The following is a 20,355-nucleotide window of genomic DNA, read 5'->3' on the forward strand; positions in this document are numbered from 1 at the left end:
CAGTTCATATGCCATGCCTTGATACTTGCATTAAAATTTTTTTTTAAAGTTAACGATGGGGCAGCTAGGTGGCGCAGTGGATAGAGCACCAGCCCTGGATTCAGGAGGACCTGAGTTCAAATCTGGTCTCAGACACTTAACACTTACTAGCTGTGTGACCCTGGGCAAGTCACTTAACCCCAATTGCCTCACTAAAAAAACAAACAAACAAACAAACAAACAAAAAAAAAAAAAAGTTAAGGATAACAGATAAGGTGTACGAAAAGAAGATTCAAATTTTTATCTAGAAAAGAAAAACTTAAACTAGCTTATAAAATACCTTTCTCACTGGACTGAAGGTATCTATAATTTCCCCACTGGAAAAATTCATTACAAATCCTTGCAGGGATTGTTTATCTCCAAGGTGAGGCTTTCCATTCACCGCAAAGAGCAAACCTGTAACAAAACACATAGTTATCTTCCTCTAGGATTTGGAAAAGTCTGACATTGAAATTATTTTAATTTAACAAACATTCATTAAATATCTAATATGTGTAAATGTCTACACTGTTCAATGACTCAGGGATATAAATGCAAAAATACAACAGTTCCTGTCCACAAGAAGTTTACATTCTCTTGAGAGGATATACCATCCAAACAGATAAGTAAATAGGAATGCATTTAAAAAATACAAAATCATTTCGAGAGGGAGAAATCACTAATGACTGTGGTGATCAAGGACTTTTCGATTGAGGGTGACATTTGATCTTTGTTTTGAAGGAATTTAGGGATTCCAAAAGAGAGAAGAGGAAGGAGTATATTTCAGACATGTGGTACTGCCTGTGAAAATGTATAGAGACACAGGTGGAATATGATGTATGAGGAACAGCTAGTAGGTTCCCACTTTACCAGAATGAGAAATTTGTGAAGGGGAGTAAAACAAATGGAGCAAAATTAGGAGTTATGCTGATTTTGTATTTTATACCAGAGTCAATATTGAGCTAGTAAAGATGTTCAGTGAAGGGAATCATTGTTAAATCTATTTTCAAAATTTTGTTTTTCTTAATTACATGTCAAAACAATTTTTAACATTTGAAAAAATTTCTGAGTTCCAAATTCTCTTCCTTCTTCACTCTTCTCCACCTCCCCTTTTGAAAAGACAAGTGATTTGCTATAGATTATACATGTGCAGTCATGCAAAACATATTTCCAAGTGAGCCATGTTGCAAAAGAAAACAGACCAAAAAAACCCAAGAAAAATAAAGTAAAAATGGATGCTTTGATCTGCATTGAGACTCTTCAGACCTGTTTTAAAGAACAACAACTGGCAGTGGATGATGGATGGGAGAGGGAAGGGGAATAGAAGCAGAGAATAATTAGGAGGCTATTTCAGTAGTGCTGCTGAGAGATGATGAGAGCTTTAACTGGGCTGCAATCTGCAACCAAAGAGGAATTCCAAAGAACAGAAGTTAAAGACACCATCAGGGAATTGTATGATGGGAAGAGAAGATGGGCTGGTAATGTAGCAAGGGCAAGTGATGACAGGTGGATAATCAGAACGCTCTTATATACAGTCTGAAGAAAACAAAGAATTCCTTCAGCATTTTGGCTGGATCCCCCAAGGAAAACTTTTGGGAAAACATGAACAAGAGTCAAACAGGAGGTGGAGGCTTGAGTTGATATCACAGATGCAAAAGTAGTCATCGGGGAAAGAGTCTAAAGAGATGTGTTGAGAGAAGTGAGTTGAAATTTTATTCCATGGAAAAGATATTCTGAGAAGAAACTTTATCATCCTGAGAAACCTAAATGGTGAGGATATGGTTCCAGCTGTCCATGGAGAAATCAGTCATTGTAGCAGATGATTTGAGCTTTTGGCAGTGATCTTCCTTACAGATGATATGATGTTGAAATATTTAAATATGTCCTTGCATTATTTGTTAAACAGTTAAATTGTATAGTCTATATTGGTGATGCTCATTTAAACCTATGAAATTAGGGGAGAAAAGAGGTTCATTTTATAAACTAGAGTGCAGGTTTATAACTATGACGTAGTGGTGAGAAAGATTGTGCATTTCTATTAATTTATGAAGAAATGCCAAAATATACTACTTGATTACTTTAGAATCTAGGATTATAATTAATTAGGAAATGAGCTACTAGTGGGCTGGTTAGTCAGTGACAATTAAGTGTTGCTATGATTGCCAACTGGTGCATGGTTTTGACACCCACATAATTCCTCCTATGCAAACTAGAAATATGTGTAACAAAAGGTATTCCAGGTGAGGACACATTTAATGGGAGGAGGTGATGAATTATGCAAAGATCTCAATTCACTTGTTCCTGATACATGTGTCTGGATAAGAGGCTACTGGGCAAAGAAATATTTCCCTAATAATGATCTGGAAACTATAATGGAAATGAGGTGAAAAATGAAAAGAGAGATAGATGAAATAAATACAAAGTGAGGTGATCTGGTTTTTCTGCCTGGGAATTTGTTTTTAGAGTTTGATGGAACTGGAATCATCTTATTATCTTCCCATAAATACTGGATCATAGATTTATACCTGGAAAAAATCTCAGAGGATATCTATTTCAACTGCCACTTTTTTAAAAAACAGATTAAGAACTCAATCTGAGAGAGGATAAGTGACTTGTTAAGCAGGTGTAAACAGTGGTAGAGACAAGATTCAAACATAAGTACTCTTATTCTAGACCCAGCATTCTTTCTGCTATACCATACTTCACTGTTTTTTTTTAACAACCAAAAAAGTTCTCTTCTTTTTCATATAAATTTCCTCAGCATTCTTTGTTTTTATTCTTCAAAATTTATTGCATTGAATTTTTGTTTATTCCTATTGCTTGAAAAATGTAACATTCTGATTGCTCAAATATTTTGATTAACTAAGAATTATTATGATATTGATTTTTTTAAAAAAATTAAGATATCAGTAAACATTTAATAAATAAAATGGGAATGCAAAGTTCAGTCTGAGTTTGGGTTAGAAGAGGAGCAAGTATGGTGGCAAGAGCACAATGGAGAATGGAAATAGAGAGAAAAGTCCTTCAAAGTGTTTTGTGATGTGAGCTTAGACACTAGAGGTTGGGTATTCTGGGCTTGGGAATGGGATCCATGCCTTTCACTTTTTCTTTTTGAGGCAATTGGGGTTAAGTGACTTGCCCAGGGTCACATAGCTAGTAAGTGTCAAGTGTCTGAGATGGGATTTGAACTCAGGTCCTCCTGACTCCAGGGCTGGTGCTTTATCCACTTCACCACCCCATGCCCTTCACTTTTTGAAAAAATCTCTGAGTGTTACTGAGAACAGACTGATGCTTCAGGGCTCAGGATCAGACAAAGGACAGGGAAGCTTTACTTTCCCCTTATTCCCCTCCCCCTCACATTATATATCCATCTGGTGAGTATTTTCTACAAAATTTCTTTTAATTCCTGATTTGTTTCATATAAAGGTATGACCAATGATAATTGCTTTGTTATTCATGCCTATTAATTATATACAGAGAGATTATAAAAGGAGAAGTCAGTGAAAGGCTTGTGATACAGACATAAAAGAGACAGAGAGGACAACCCCCTGACTGTCAAGGGTATCAGGGAAAGGCATACTTGTTTTCTTTTGACCTTCCCCTCCTTTGCCCCTTACTGGGACAGAATCTTATGGTTTTGACTATAACTCTCATAAGCTTCTAAATAGATGATATAGCAATTATATGATTGGGGAGCAGAGCCAAGATGGTGGAGGAAAGACATTAAACGCACAAAGCTCCTGATAAAATTAGCCCCCAAACAGGAATAAAAGAACCCCTGAAGCAGAAAAACCCACAAAAATACGGGCTGAGATTATTTTCCAGCCATAGACAGATTAAAGGGGGACATGCTGAGCTACCAGTAAAGTTCAAATACCCAATTGCACTGACAGAGACCCCAAGCATGCTGCACCAGAGGAACTTAACCCCTGAGCCTCCAAATCAGCTGCAGCACCAGCATCTTCTGGAACTGAACTTTCGGTCGGGTGAGAGGCCTGAATGGTGTGGGGGGGAGTGCAGGGGGGAGTGTCAGCAGGACCTAGGGAGGAATTTGGCTATTCTCCCCCAGCAGGGAATCAAGAAGAAACCCTGAGCAGCAGGAGGCTCAGGTGGGGGAGGGGGACAGGTTTGTCAAAGCTAAGAACCACACCACAGAAAGCTTTGCTGGTTGATTGTTTAGTAAGTAGGCTTGAGGTTATCTTCGGACCAGAGAACAGGCCAGGCTAGAGAAAAACCTGCCCTCCCTCAAACAAAAACACCTGTGACCCTCTGAAGCTGGGGGCAGTAGTGTAGTCTAGAAGCAGGCTCCCCCACAGTGGGGAGTTAAAAGTCAAGTAAAAGAGGGCAAGATGAGCAAGCAAAGAAAGTTGAGAACTAGAGAAAGTTTCTTCAGTGACAAGGAAGATCAAGGTGCACCCTCAGAAGATAACAACCTCAGGGGCCCTACATCCAAAACTTCCAAAAAAAATATGAACTGGTCTCAGGTCATGGAAGCTCTCAAAAGGAATTATGTGATTCAGGACCATTCAGGGATAGATTGACACCCATTAAGAAAGGAATACTTCCTCCTGAAAAGAAAGCTATGCCCATATTGAACCAATTTGCTAAAGGACTAGAAGGATGCAGTGGTATGAAGCATTGCTAGATGATGCTCTTTGTAAAGTGGGGTCATTGGACACGCAACAAATTTTTAAAAACAAACAGGTTAAGATATATGAACTAATAGAGAAAGTCAAACAAGAGGCCCACTCTCCTGGCTATGGAACCCAATCTACTTCAAGACCATCTGCCACCACATGGTTCAATGTAACTAAGCAGGAGAACAATTTTGAAAGTGCATAGTTAACTGAAAAACACAGAAAATCCAGTAGAAGTATATCTATTCCACCTGGAAAGGCATTGGACAAGGAAGTGGAGGCCAAGCCAGCTTGACATACAAATACTGCCCTATCAGGAGAAATTCAATTTTGGAGATCCCTCAGTACCAGAAGAATAGAAGAAGTAGTTAGGGCAGAAGCCCAGCAAGAGGACACAATGTTCTTCCTATAAGAGTAGGAGGGTGCATGTGTCTAAATAGTAAACTCCAAGATTTACCTGATTCCTAACCATTCTAGGAGAAATGGAAAAATCCCTTCATGATGGATGTCCTCAAAGACTATTTTTACAACTTGCTGATTAATGGCATCATCAAAGAGTTTATGAACCCATAAGCACTGAATTTAGTGGTATTACCAAAGGGAATGGAATGATGTATATATTACTAGACTTTAAAAAAAAAGTCAAAGTGGGCCAGTATACTGCACCAAGATATCAAGTCATCACCACCTGCTGATGATTGGGCATAAGACACTCCTAATTACTGATTTGCATTTTGCAGTATCTGAAGATTGAGAGACACTCATAATCAGTTAAGAAAGAAGCTAAAGGAAGCTTACCATCTAGTTTTGAGTTTAGAGCTGAAGATAGCTTAAAATTGAAGGCTAAAAACATTTGGGCAGATGAAAATAAATTAAAATGTTTCAGGTATTTATTAACCTCTCTGGATATCAGTTAAAAACCTAACTTTCTTAATGGATTTCCTTTTTTCATTGAGGTAGATGATTTATTTATTTATTTTCTCTTTGAGTGTAAACAAAATGGATACATTTTGATTATTTATTTCATCATACACTAACAACTGTTGATAACAATAGCAAATGTATTATTCAGTAAATTGCCAATATACAAGACTAGAATTGATGAAAAATCAATACTGCAGAAGGACTTTCTTTTTTTGAAAATTGTAGTTATTTCTTTTAAAAATAAATTTCCCTCCTTATAATTGAGGGGATGAACATGATTCAAATATGCCAAAAAAAAATTTGGACCAGATTCACAAGACAGTGACAAGGAAAAGGTAAGGAAATAGAATATGAAGGTCTGGAAGATAAATTTTAGAAGTTAAGCTTAACATAATAAAAATAATAAAAAGAAAGAAATATTAAATACCTGGTATGTATGAAATTGCAAATATATTTCTTCCAAATGCTGTATGCTTGATCTCTCGTACAAATTCTTTGGTTTCTGTTTTAAAACACTGAATACGACCATTTTCTCTATCTGCCACACACAACTGGCCAAAATGAGGCACAAGGATCAAGCTGTGAGGAACTTGGAACTGGCCTGGTTTAGGATTGCTCCCTGAAGACTCTAAAATACAAAATACCAGACACATCATTAAAAAAAACCTTAAAGTTCATTTTGGGGAAATTTAGTGTGATACAAATTCTGTAGTTCTGAGGGTCAATGAGATAAAACATCTTATAGGTTTATTTCATAGTCTCTCTTACCGACAAACATTAGGAATCTACTTCCTTAGTTTTTCCTTTTTTTTTTTTTTTGCAGGGTAGTGAGGGTTAAGTGACTTGCCCAGGGTCACACAGCTAGTGTCAAGTATCTGAGGATGGATTTGAACTCAGCTCCTCCTGAATCCAAGGTCAGTGCTTTATCCACTGCACCACCTAACTGCCCCTCCTTAGTTTTTCAGGAAAGAATAAAAGTGTATAGCTTATTTTATTTTCATTAGACTTTTTTCTTGTATATGTAAAGAATACTAATAATAGATCATATGGCTATGAATCAAGAAACACCAAAATTTCAGAAATCAAAATTGTTAGTGACCCAAGGTCAACAGAAAGAAGATACATGGTGTGTGTTTCACAGGTTGTGTCATATTACCTATGATTACTTGCTTATGAAATATCATCTGGGGCATGTATATTGAGAAAAGGAGGTGGGCTTTTTAGAGATAAGAGATGGACAGTCCAAGTGCTACATTAGTTTGTATCCACAAAATATTAAAAGAACTAGTGGGAAGCCTCAAGTGCATTAACGGAATTCTCTATGGGGAATTCATGTAAATATTTGGACAACAATTACTCAAGTTAAGATGGAATGGAGGAATTGAGATCTGCATCAGGGGAAGAACTACTCATTCAGGTGAAGAATCTTGAATCCATATGAATATCTAAGCATCTAGATAGATATCAGGTGTTCTAAAATGCATTTTTAAAATTTACACATTTTGGGGGGGGTTGGGCATGAGAGTTAAGTGACTTGCCCAGGGTCACACAGCTAGAAAGTGTCAAGTGTCTGAGGCTGGATTTGAACTCAGGTCCTCCTGAATCCAGGGCCAGTGCTTTATCCACTGAGCCACCTAGCTGACCCCCTTGAAGCAGTTTTAAGCCATTAAAATTATACTAAGACTTTTTGGGATACCCTGTATAAATATGTTTTTATTCTTTTTTGCCTGCAAATTAAAAATTCTAGGATGACTAGCTTTCTTCACTTTCAAATATTATTATTTGACATATAACATAATGATATTATTATTCTATTATTTTCTTTGCTGCTAGTTGCAACAATAAAGTATTTAAAATTAGATAGCAAAAGCCTTGTTTGATACCTTCTCCCCACTGTGAAATAAACACTCCATCCTTGGAGAATTGTACAATCCGACTATTGCAGTACCCATCAGACACATATATGGTTCCAGTAACTGGATCTACAGCCACATCAGTGGGTTGACAGAAATGATTTTTGTCACTGCCCGGTTGCATGCTTCTTCCCAAAATAAGCAGAGGGCTCCCTTTACTTTTTGGATCTAGTTTGAATACCTTTGAAAAAAGAGAAAGAGAAGGTACAAATAATCATTTTGCATAATAATGCAGCCACAACCCCCAGATCACAACAGAACTGTTCCTCAATAACATCTTTTTTTTTTTTTTTTTTTTTTTAGTGAGGCAATTTGGGTTAAGTGACTTGCCCACGGTCACACAGCTAGTAAGTGTCAAATGTCTGAGGCCGGATTTGAACTCAGGTCCTCCTGGCTCCAGGGCTGGTGCTCTATCCACTCCACTGTGCCACCTAGCTGCCCCCTCAATAACATCTTTAGTTAGTTGAATGGTACTCCACTGGACTATCAGAGTTAGAAGAGCTAGGCACTTGTAAGTTTTATAAGATCAGTGGCTATGGAAGCTATTTCACTTTTTATTTTTTCTAGGACAATGCTTTGCCCCCAGCTTGGTCTCCACAAATCTAAACTGAATTGATGTTTGAAATGAGAGGGTGTAAGAAGTCCAATTAGTTCATGTACTGTCTGCTATATCCAATTCACCACACTCCCATTAAAAAATGCTATGTCTGAGATATTTTCAGAACCTTTCTAATTTAAATCCTTATTTTATCACTGGGGGAAAGACACTTTGGTTAGTCATGTGATTTAGTTATTAATAAAATGTTCATATGGTTTCACTAACTAGTTGTCACGGTAGGTGTTAGAAGAACCAGACAATTGCAATAAAAAAAAGATCTCATGGAAGAAATAAGCTTCATGTTCCATGTTAGTTTCTATTTGTAATGCTATGTTTTTTCAAGAAAGTATTTGAGACAAAGAGCTAAGTTATTACTGTCAAATTTTTTGTTTTTGTTTTTACTAACATAATACAAATACCTGATGAAGCGCCACATCTGTGACCCAGTAATTTCCATTTTTATCTATACTCAAACCATGTGGCAAGTAAAACCTGCAAAAGAAAAACAATGGCATCATTTGTCAGATAAAAAGATTAATTAAATACAAGGAAATCCATTTAATGTGACATTCTAAAACTATTTAATAATAATTGATAACTTGTATATCAAAAAAGTTTAGGAAAGAGTAGGGCTAAGGATAAAGTAAAAATATAACTTATTAGAACAACAACATGATATAACTGAAAGAATGCTGGATTTGAATGCAGGGGAAATGAGCTAGGATCATTTGTCAACTATGAGAAGTGGGAACTTGTGCAACTCACCTCTCTGAGTCTCAGATAACTCATTTCTAAAATGAGGTGGTTTGACTATATTTTTTCCTAAGGCCTCTTTTAGCTCTAAGTGTATGATTTAAATATAGAACCATATGAAAGCAATGAGATTGATTTGATGATGAAATAACAAAACTGTTCAAACAAATTAATTTTAGAGAAAAATATGTACAGATTAACACAAGAAGAGAGACTGTCCCTTCAAAATTTAACACTTATTTAGCTTCCTAAAAGGAGAGAAAAGGGGCATCGAGGTAGCACAGTGGATAAAAGCACTGACCCTGGATTCTGGAGGACATTAGTTCAAATCTGGTCTCAGACACTTGACACTTACTAGCTGTGTGACCCTGGGCAAGTCACTTAACCCTCATTGCCTGGCAAACAAACAAACAAAAAACCCCAAACCAAACCAAAAACCAACCAAACCAAAAACCCAAACCAAATCAAACCAAAAGAAAACCCTAAAAGGAGGGAAAAACAATAGCTTGAGTTACAAAGAAATAAATATATTTGTCTAAAGATCTATGTAAGTCCATAAAAAACAGTCAATATTTAAAATGTAAATGCTTGGGTTACAGAAAAAAATGGCAGAATCAAAATGGCAATTATGAAAGTAGAATTAGCAAAGCCAAAATATTGTCAATTTGCTTGAAAATCTAAGATTTTCTGACAATAATGAAAATTTACTCTAGAAGGGAAAGGATGTAAAAATGACATTCCAAAAGGAAGAATCTGTTTTTACATCAGATCAACCATTTATGATCATCCAGCTTTAATGTGAGAATATCTATATGTGTGGATTTTCAGAATCATTAAATTTTGAATATTTTTTAAATTATTCACTTTTTTGTTTATTCTTCTTTTCACAGATCAGAAGTAGCCTGAACATTTTCTGTAGAGAAAGGAATTTAGATGAGTTTTAGAGCTGCTGATCATTCAATTAATTTCATTCAACTTAATTAAATGAGCATTTCCTCAAAGATCCTTCCAGGGCCAGTGCTCTCTACAGGGAATACAAATACAAAGGTAAAATAATCCCTGCCTTTAGAGTTTACAATCTACTAGAGTAGACATTCGACAACAGTTACACAGAGATACAAATACAATATATACACAAAGTAAACAGAAAATAATTTGGGGGGTGGAGGTGGGTGGAACACTAACTACTGGAGGAATCAAGAAAGGTCTCTTAGGATCAAAGAATCATAGGTTCAGAGTTATAAGGGACATTCGATATCATTTAGTTCATTTTACTGATGAGAAAACTCATAGGAAGGGCTAGTTGAGTTGAACCTTGAAAGTAAGCAAGGGGGCAGCTAGGATACAGGCACAGTGGATAAAGCACTGGCCCTGGATTCAGGAATACCTAAGTTCAAATCCTGCCTCAGACACTTGACACTTACTAACTGTGTGACCCTAGGCTAGTCACTTAACCCTCACTGCCCTTCCCCCACCCAAAGTAAGCAAGGGTTTTCAAGTGGCAGAGATGAAGGAGGGCATTCCAGGCATGGCACACTTCCTGTTAAAAGACCCCTGACTTAGTATCTTCAACAGTACTTCTAATGCAGTTAGATTAAGAAGTATATTGTAAGGGGGCGGCTAGATAGCACAGTGGATAAAGCACCGGCCCTGGATTCAGGAGTACCTGAGTTCAAATCCGGCCTCAGACACTTGACACTTACTAGCTGTGTGACCCTGGGAAAGTCACTTAATCCCCGTTGCCCCGCAAAAAAAAAAAAAAAAAAAAAAAAAAAAAAAGAAGTATATTGTAGTCCTGCCTTAAATGTTATTTTATTTTAAGATTCATATTTTCTCTCACCTAGGTTTCTCTCACATCACACCAACTGAGAAAGCAAGCAAAACAAAACCTCTGTTTATAAACAAGTATTTTCAAATAAAAGAGATTTCCTCATTGGCCATATCAAATATTTATACTTATAAATATTCCTATCTATATCTATGTTGTTGTTCAGTCGTTCAGTTGTGTCTGACTCTTTGTGACCCCATGGTCATGAATGTCAGGCCCTTCTATCCTCTACCATCTCTCTAATTTTGTCCAAGCTTGTGTTCATTGCTTCTATGACATCTATTCATTTCACCCTCTCCCTTTCCCTTCCCCTTTTGCATTCAATCTTTCCCAACATCAGGGGCTTTTCCAATGAGTCCTGTCTTCTCCCCATGTGGCCAAAGTATTTAAGCTTCAGCTTCAGTATTTGAATAGCTTGAATTAATTTCCTAAGTATTGACTGATTTGATCTCCTTGCTGTCTAGTGGACTCTCAAAAGTCTTCTCCAGTACCACAATCCCAAAGCATCACTTCTGTGATGCTCAGCTTTCCTTATAGTCCAACTCTCACAGCCAAACATTGCCACTGGAAAAACCATAGCTTTGACTATATGGACCTTTGTCAGCAAGGTGATGTCTCTGTTTTTTAGTATGCTGTCCAGATTTACCACAGCCTTCCTTCTGAGGAGCAAATGTCTTTTAATTTCAAGGCTGATGTCACCATTTGCAATGATCTTTAAGCCCCCAAATATAAAATCTGACACTGTTCTATTTCTTCTCTCTCTATTTGGCTGGAAGTGATGGAACTAGTTGCCAAGAATTTGATTTTTTTTGATGTTAACATTCAAGCCAGTTTTCCCACTCTTTTCTTTTACCCTCATCAAGAAGCTTCTTAACTCCTCTTCACCTTCTGACATCAGAGTTGTATTATTTGTATATATGAGACTGTTAATTTTTTCCCTGGCAACCTTAATTCTGACTTTTGATTCATTCAGCTTGGAATTTGCATTTCTCTAATCAATAGTGATTTAGAGCATTTTTTCACATTATGTACTTTACATTTAAGTTAAATAAATAAGGTGACAATGTACAGCCTTGTTGCACTCCTTTTCCAATCTTTTTTTTTTTTTTTTTTAGTGAGGCAATTGGGGTTAAGTGACTTGCCTAGGGTCACACAGCTAGTAAGTGTTAAGTGTCTGAGGCCGGATTTGAACTCAGGTACTCCTGACTCCAGGGCCGGTGCTCTATCCACTGTGCCATCTAGCTGCCCTCCTTTTCCAATCTTAAACCAATCAATTGTTCTATGTTCTTATCCCACATATAGGTTCCTGTGGAAACAAATAAGATGATCTGATATTCCCATCTCTTTGTGGACTTGCCACATTTTGTGGTGATCAACAAAGTCAAGTGTTTTAGTGTAGTCAGTGAAATAGAAGTTGATGTTTTTCTGGAACTCCCTTGCTGTCTCCATAATCTAGTGAATGTTGGCAATTTGGTCTCTAGTTCCTCTGCCTCTTTGAAAACCAGCCTGCTCTATATCTATGCATATATGTATTTATGAACATGTATATACACATATGTATGTGTGTATCCCTCTCTCTACATATATATGCATATATGTATGTATATATGTTTTATCTTGAGTCCTCTAGAACTATGGTTGGTCACTGTGTTCATCTATCTCTTTCAAAGTTGTTAGTCTTTACAATATTGCTATTATTGTATGAATTGTTCTCCTAGTTGTTTTATTTACTCTGCACCAGTTCATACAAGTCTGCCCATGTTTCTGAAACCATCTCCTTCACCATTTTCCACCACACAATAGCATTTCATCACATTTTTGTTGTTGTTTGACATTGTTGGTTTTTTTTTTTGGATGAGGCAATTGGGGTTAAGTGACTTGCCCAGGGTCACACAGCTAGTAAGTGTTAAGTGTCTGAGGCCGGATTTGAACTCAGGTCCTCCTGAATCCAGGACCAGTGCTTTATCCACTGTGCCACCTAGCTGCCCCCTCCAAATCTATTTTTAAGCAGGCAGGCTAGAATATTCAGTGGAAGTCAAAGCTGATATTTTACACATTTTCTTTTCTTTTGTAACAATTGGAATGATGCCACCTGCTGGAAATTTACTGCCTCTGAGGTCAAGGCCATGCGGCTTTTCTTTGGTGTCAGGAAGTGATGTTTGCTTGTGGGAAGAAGACAGGGCGAGGCTGATGCTTGCTCTCTTTCGTGTGGACTCTGGTGGAGAGCAGAGCTAGGAATGCTCTCTCCCTTTAATAGATAGATGAATCTGGGCCTTTCTCTTTCTCTTCACCAAATTCTTATTCTCCTTAATAAATGCTTAAAAGTCTAACTTTTTTTTTTTTTTAGTGAGGCAGTTGGGGTCAAGTGACTTGCCCAGGATCACACAGCTAGTAAGTGTTAAGTGTCTGAGGCCGCATTTGAACTCAGGTACTCCAGGGCCAGTGCTCTATCCACTGCGTCACCTTGCTGCCCCAAAAGTCTAACTCTTGCTAAAGCTTATAATTTATTGGAGACCACTCATTAGATATTTTAGACAGACTAGCTAGAATTTTATCCCCCTACACTCTCCATAGTGAAAAACATCAACTAGAACTCTGTTCAGATAGCAAACAGTCCTATCATTTAGGATTTAGATAAAATAAGGAGTGGTTTTCAAAACTACATTTTGCTATGGCCACTCAGTAAGGCTAAAAAAGGCAATTTGCTTACTTTTTAACATGGGTGGAGAAGAAAGAAGCATTTTCACACTTCAATTACTGGATTAGCTTAAGTGACCCTTCCTCTTAAAGGATAATTGATTAGTTTTTTGTATGCTCCATTATAAGCTCTATTATCTGCTGTTGTGAGAATAGCATATTGCTATTGCCACAGTTTTCGATGTAGGTGATTTGCTTGGCTAAAGTTAATAAGGTATCCTGACAGCTATAAGAAATAGGGCATGTTATTCCACTAGTTATTCAGGGAGTTAGTGTGTTGTGATGAGAAAAGTGTTGTACTGAGGGTTCTTGTCCTGGTTTTGCTACTACCTAGCCATGAAAACTGTGAGAACCTGTAGGACATGTTATTTCACCTGAGGAAGCAGTATAATAAAACAGAAAGACCATTGGCTTTAGAGTAAGGAAGACTTGGTTTCAGATCCCACTTTGGACCCTGTAAGTATGACCCTAGGCAAATTGCTTCACTTCCTTGCCTCATTTTCCTTATCTGCAAAATGAGGAGTTTGGACCGGTAAGTGTGAGAAGTTAGAATCTTGTGTCACTTATTTCAGAGAGACAGCAAAGCAACCTCTGTTCTACCCCTTCCTCAAACATTCCTAAAAAGTCCTAAAGTGGATAAACAAAAAAACTGGCTGGATCTGATTGGTGCTGGTTGAGGTGCGCTAAGTAAACTTTAGTAAATCCAACTTCTTTCTGTGCATGCTTAACAAGTATTAATGAGTTCATGAATATTAACCTCTCTTCTTCTGGGTGGGATTAGACAGCCATTTTCTGAACATGCAATGGATGAAGGAATATGTAATGGGGGGAGAACATACTAAGGGGTTACATAAGTAGACTTCCAGGAAGACTGTGACCCTCTCATACAACTGGAGAAAGGAGGGGAGGAAGCTTAAGGGATATAAGCTTGTCTGTGGCTTTGTTCAAACACACTCCTCTGAGCATAAGCAGGGGTGTCCATTCTCACGGGAATGCAATAAAAAGCCATCTTCCACGCTCTGCTGTAAGTCTGATTATTTGTAAATACTTTACTTCCAAAAGTAAGGTCCATTACAGCTCTAAATGTATGATCTCATGTTCCTATGTCTTACCTTAGACAATTTTCTCATTTCTTAAAAGCCAAGATTGGACTAGATGTTGTGTTGTTGGTAAATGTTTAACAACCCACTCTCCAAAACCAAAACACTTGAAAATTTAATTTGCATCATTAAATTTTTTATTCATCACTTTAAGACTAAACAATCAAAAAAGAATAAATCAAGCCTCGCTTTGTAGCATTTGCCATTTCTGAGGTTTGAATGATCACACTGAGAATTTAACAGTATTAGCTGATTGCAGCACAGCCCTGGCTTCTAAGGTCCCTTCTACCTCTAAAACCCGTGATCCTAAGACTGGGGATTTTCTAGGACTCTTTCCAGTCTCAGCATTTTGTGATTTTAGATAATGCAAAGAAGAGGAAAGTCCAGAAAGTTTCTGATGATTATCCCATACTTCCTATATTATCCTCTTAATGTCATATGTGTATTATACTTGGTAGAAGGTTTGGAGACAACAAAAAAATAGTATAACTCACAAATTTTTCCCAGTAGACTGAAGCACTGCAGCATTATTTGGGTCTATCACAAGAATTGTGTCCTCTTCAATTGGTCCAAGTCCTCTTTGTTGGTAAACAAATTTGCTATCAAATGAGCTAGATAAAAATACATTAAAATGAGAAATAAATACATAATTCAAAGCTTCTAGATAACTTCAAAAACCCATATAATTCAAATGGTATTTTAATTACAGACTCAAGAGGATTAAAAATATTTGACTTAATAGCTATATTCCTGATTGTTTAAATTTCTTAAAAGATCATAGGTACACTATTATCATGTGCATATCATATATATTCATTTACAGTAGATCCCTTCAATAGCACCAATAACAAATATATTTAACATAAGAATATGTTTAAGGAGTTCAACGTGTTCTTTGAAATTATAGAAAGAAAATGTTAAGTAAGATACAGCAGCTCCATATATATACATGCACATATAAAATGTCAATTCATTTCAACATGATATATGTGAGCATGTATAGACATGTACACATATTTATATCTCTGTGTATGTGTATCTATATATAGATATAGATACACATATATATGTACATATAAAATTAAATTCAACATTTGCTATATGCAACATACCCTGATAAGTGCTAGATATATAAGATAAATGACCCAGTTCCTATCCTCAAAGTGTGTGTGTGTGTGTGTGTGTGTGTATACACACATATGTATATATAAGTATATATGCTACATATAATATTACACATACACAGATAAAGTTGGAAGTGATGGGTTCAAAGGAGAGATATGCAAAGTACTCTAAGAAAACTTGAGGACAGAAAGAATATTTTTAGCATTTTAAATCAGGTAAGGCTTCAAGGAGGTGGTGACAACTGAGATGAGCTCAAAGGAAGTAAAATATTCAGTTTCTTTGAAGAAATACATTTCAGGCACAAGATACAACTTCTTGAATTCACTGAATGGGGGACATTCACATTGCCACCATTTCTCTGGCCATACTCATATGGTCGAAGTTCAAAACTCTTAGTGTGAGAGTTCAGGCAAAGATCATCTGTCACCTGAACTATTGCAATAGTTCCTAACTGGTTTCCCCTGCTTCCATCCTCCCTCTCTCTACATACATACATATCATTTTGTTGTTATTTAATTTATTAGTTGTGTCCAACTCTTTGCGACCTCTATTTGGGGTTTTCTTGGCAAAGATACTGTAGAGGTTTGTTATTTCCTTCTCCAGCTTATTTTACAGATGAGGAAATGGAGGCAAATACAGGGTCAGACACCTAGTAAGTGTCTGAGGCTAGATTTGAAATCATGAAGATGAGTCCTCCTAACTCCAGGCCCCATGCTTAACCTACTGAGACAACCAGTTGCTCCTTTATATTCCATAGATTTGCCAAAATAATCTTCTTAAAATACAGGTTAGAGTACACTACTCTCTGATTCAAGAAGCCTCAGGGACTCCCAATTACCACTAGGGTAAAATACAAGCTGTATTTTATGTACCAAGGGCATTTACAGTTTTTGAAAGTCCAGCTTCAACCTTTCTTTCCAGACTTACTTAATAACACTTCTCAACTGGCTTACTTCTGCTCTCTGAACTCAGTAGTCCATCTCCTCCCTCTGGCCTTTAGCATAGCATAGGATCTTCCCTCATGCCATTCTCCTCACCTGTCCCACAAGGCCTCTTTATTTACCTCTGCCTTTTAGACTCCTTCACTTCCTTCAATGCTGATCTCAGATACCACCCTCTATGGGAAGTAGTTTCTGATCTCCTTAATTGTCAGTGTTTTCTTTTTCTTCAATTTTTGTATACTCATATGAATAAATGTTTATGCCCCTAATATAATGAAAACTTAATGGCAGGAATTTTTAAAAAAATTGTCTTTGTATCTTCAGAACCTTGCATGTTGTCTTATAGAGACATGAATATTAAAATGGTTTTTAATTTAACTTATTTCGGTATTTTCACCAAAGAATTCAGATTGCAACTCATCCATTCTTGCCTATTTTGTGTAACTTGTCCATGTCTTCCCATAAGTTTGTTGTGGGATCTCCATTCAATATGGAAGGACATGGTAAGTGTTAATAATTATTTGTTGAATTGAATCAAACAAATGCATACTGAGTAACTTTATGTTAAAAATTCATTCAAACATATTTACATATTTCCTTTAAGTTAGTTCAAACTCTAATGTGACCTTTTAAATGTTGTATCTATGGAAACATACTTTAAGTGAGTGGCCATCATATATATTTTAACATTTAATTTTTACAAGAATTATATGTTATGCTTAACCTACATTAAACATAGTTGTATGTAGCCTGCAGATTAAAACACAGATTATTGAATATAACGAATTTAGGGAAATAGAACTCAATATTATTGTGGTCTTTTTACCCTCTCCCAACTGTCCAACCAATTTTTTTTTTTTGTGCCAGTTGAGTTCAATCTATGATGGTTTCATTTTTGACAAAATGGAACTTTTTCATTTACATTATCAGACATGATTATAAAAAAGCTGTCATTACATAATAGTGATAAACACAAGTAAAATAGTCCAAGTAGCATCAAATATTTCTGGAGATGCATTTTTCAGTTTAAGGAGGTGCTAAGTTTAATAAAATCTGTTATAATACCTTTTTTTTTTTTTTGGCAGGGAAATGAGGGTTAAGTGACTTGCCCAAGGTCACACAGCTAGTAAGTATCAAGTGTCTGAATCCACATTTGAACTTAGGTCCTCCTGAATCCAGGGCTGGTGCTTTATCTACTGTGCCACCTAGCTGCCCATAATTCCTTTTATTAATTGCTTGATTTATTAAGGGAATTTATGTATACTCCCAATAGAACAACATTTCTAGAATTACATTCTCTTGCCATTAAATATATATATATATATATATGTAAATACATACATACAAATATCTTACAATTATTTGATGCTTTTCGGTTGTTACAGTCTTTTCCTATTATTTTTTCCCTGAAAGGTAACAGTAACTCTCTGAAGTAGATCTTATTAATGATGCATTCATTTTAACACACAATATTGATCCAGCTTATTCAAGCAAAAAATGAAGTAGTATCATTTACTTGTAATATCAGGCAGTTAAAGCCACAAAGTGACATCTAGGAAATACACATTTTTATGGCATGTATATACATCATCAAACAGATTGCATGAGATTTTCACTGAGACATCATTTAAGGGAAATGTGAAATTGATTAAATGAAAATCTCTGTGACAAATCTGCATAATGGCATTGAATTAAAAGTGATAGGTTTGCCCAAAGTATGAAACAATGCCTTGTTTCTTCTGCCAAATGTGAACATCTATTATATTTTCAAAAATCTAATTTCAGTATGGATAGCTCTAGTGAATATATCCTAATCAGTTCAGGAGGAGATAGTGGTATTTGACTGAACTATCAATGATCTTTTCTAATTTTCAATTTGATTTTTTTTCTTAAATTGCCAGGCTCCTAATCCCCATCATGCATATTCTCCAAGGCAGGGGTATCAGAAGGTACTGCAAGTTATGAAGACTTCATTAACTTTGTTAACTCTCCAGAGGTATCTAGATTATCTCTAGAAAACTAGACAGTGGGGCTACAGATATATGAAACACCCTGGGTGCACACACACACACACACACACACACACACACACACACACACACCTCAGGAGTGGGAAGTATTTTAGGAAGATACACTGATACGTATGGGAAGGAGAGACACCTGGAAATCCCATATTGAAACCCAGGTCAACCTGGCTATACTTCTTTTTTTTTTTTTTTTGCGGGGCAATGAGGGTTAAGTGACTTGCCCAAGGTCATACAGCTACTAAGTGTAAAGTGTCTAAGGCCAGCTTTGAACTTAGGTCCTCCTGAATCCAGGGCTGGTGCTTTATCCACTGGCTATACTTTCTAACCTGACTCTTTCCATTTTAGTTTGTGGCCATCTCCAAATCATACATTCATACATTCTCTGGAAATCATTCCAACATCCTCCCCACTAAAAACTCTGAATCTCTCCCTGGAACGACCCTAGGCTCAGTAGATGGATGAGGTTTTGCCTTATCTTTCCTGAATTCAGGCCATCACCTCACTTTCTTGAGGCCTCTCCAAACTGAGCTGGCCTCTACCCTTACCCCCACCCTTTTCTACCTGTGCTATGGTATTTATAGCCTCTCCCAATATAATATAAACTCCTTGAGGGCATGGACTGTCTTGTTTTCTTGTATTTATGTTCCTAATACTTAGCATGGTGCTTGGAACATAGTAAATTTTCTAAATAAATATCTCTGTCTCTTTCTAAAAATATATATTTATCTATTTTTCTTATACATCTTCATTCCTCCTTCCTTTCTTCTGATATCACACGGATCTTTACATAATTATGAAGCCCTGACTAAATGAACACCAGGAATAGTTGCATTGCCTCTTTCTGCTTAACTATGTGGCTAAAGGCTGCCTTACTACAAGTAAAAGTGTTGACACATCTTTCTATGACAGTGGCAGCTCCTCCTATCCCAATGATTTAGGTATACTGGGGCCCCTGTTGTGCTAATATTTATTATTTCAATCTCAATAAGTCTCTGTACTCCTTTTCAGTTGTAATGTACTGATGCCTTTCATTTTCATTATCACTTAGACGAATGTGTTATCTAGCTTTCTAAATATCCAGTAGAATGTGAATGAACTGCTTTGCCTATAGGCAATAATGATTTTCATAAAATGGAAAGATTTTTTCTCAAAAGTCTAGGACCTTATAAATTGAATAAGCTAAATGTGTTCTAAACCAATTCTTAGTTCTTAAATCTCCTCACCTGCACATGGATCATATATGTATATATATTATATACACAGATACATATATACATATATTTGTGAATGAATTTTTAAATACTTCATAGATCAGTGATCTGATATATTTTAGCACTCTCTCCAGTGATGCAAATTGCAGCCTATTTTCTTAACCTGTGCCACTTTTGTTTATATCTTCCCACTAATCCTTTATAGGGGGTCCCCCCAACATTCTAAGGGCCTTTAATACTCCTGTCATTGCATGGATAACAATTGAACAAGCACTGTTTTATCCCTTGTTCTTTCTATATAACTGGGCTACCTTATTTTTCAAGTCTACACTTCTCTGATGACATCCTTCATGTTGTTTCTCTTGTACACTCTTCATTGATAATGCGCTCCAGCCTCATGACTAGTATAAACCCTCCATTGCCCTTCGGGTTACTCTTAACTTTACAGAAGTATTGCATTCTATTACTTACAGTCATATAGCAGCACTAGAAGAATACTGCTGTTAAAAAGATGGACCATTGTTTCAGGAATATGAATAAAATAATAAAAACAATAATGATAATATTGGATTTTTATAATCTC

The 20,355-nt window shown here is 36.5% G+C and overlaps 1 protein-coding gene across 5 annotated transcripts in view; it reads right to left on the reverse strand.

The window, feature by feature from the left end:
• Positions 1-20,355, reverse strand: part of PAM (peptidylglycine alpha-amidating monooxygenase) — a 310,801-nt gene that overhangs the window by 20,294 nt on the left and 270,152 nt on the right. For all 5 annotated transcript variants that reach the window (XM_043982355.1, XM_043982346.1, XM_043982336.1 and 2 more), the window contains 5 exons: positions 14,963-15,079; positions 8,510-8,582; positions 7,463-7,673; positions 6,007-6,207; positions 320-435 (listed from right to left, as the gene is read on the reverse strand). In XM_043982355.1, the coding sequence (XP_043838290.1) occupies positions 320-435; positions 6,007-6,207; positions 7,463-7,673; positions 8,510-8,582; positions 14,963-15,079 (718 nt within the window). The remainder of the gene's footprint in view (positions 1-319; positions 436-6,006; positions 6,208-7,462; positions 7,674-8,509; positions 8,583-14,962; positions 15,080-20,355) is intronic.

This window comes from Dromiciops gliroides, chromosome 1 (assembly GCF_019393635.1).
Source record: "Dromiciops gliroides isolate mDroGli1 chromosome 1, mDroGli1.pri, whole genome shotgun sequence".
NCBI lineage: Eukaryota > Metazoa > Chordata > Mammalia > Microbiotheria > Microbiotheriidae > Dromiciops > Dromiciops gliroides.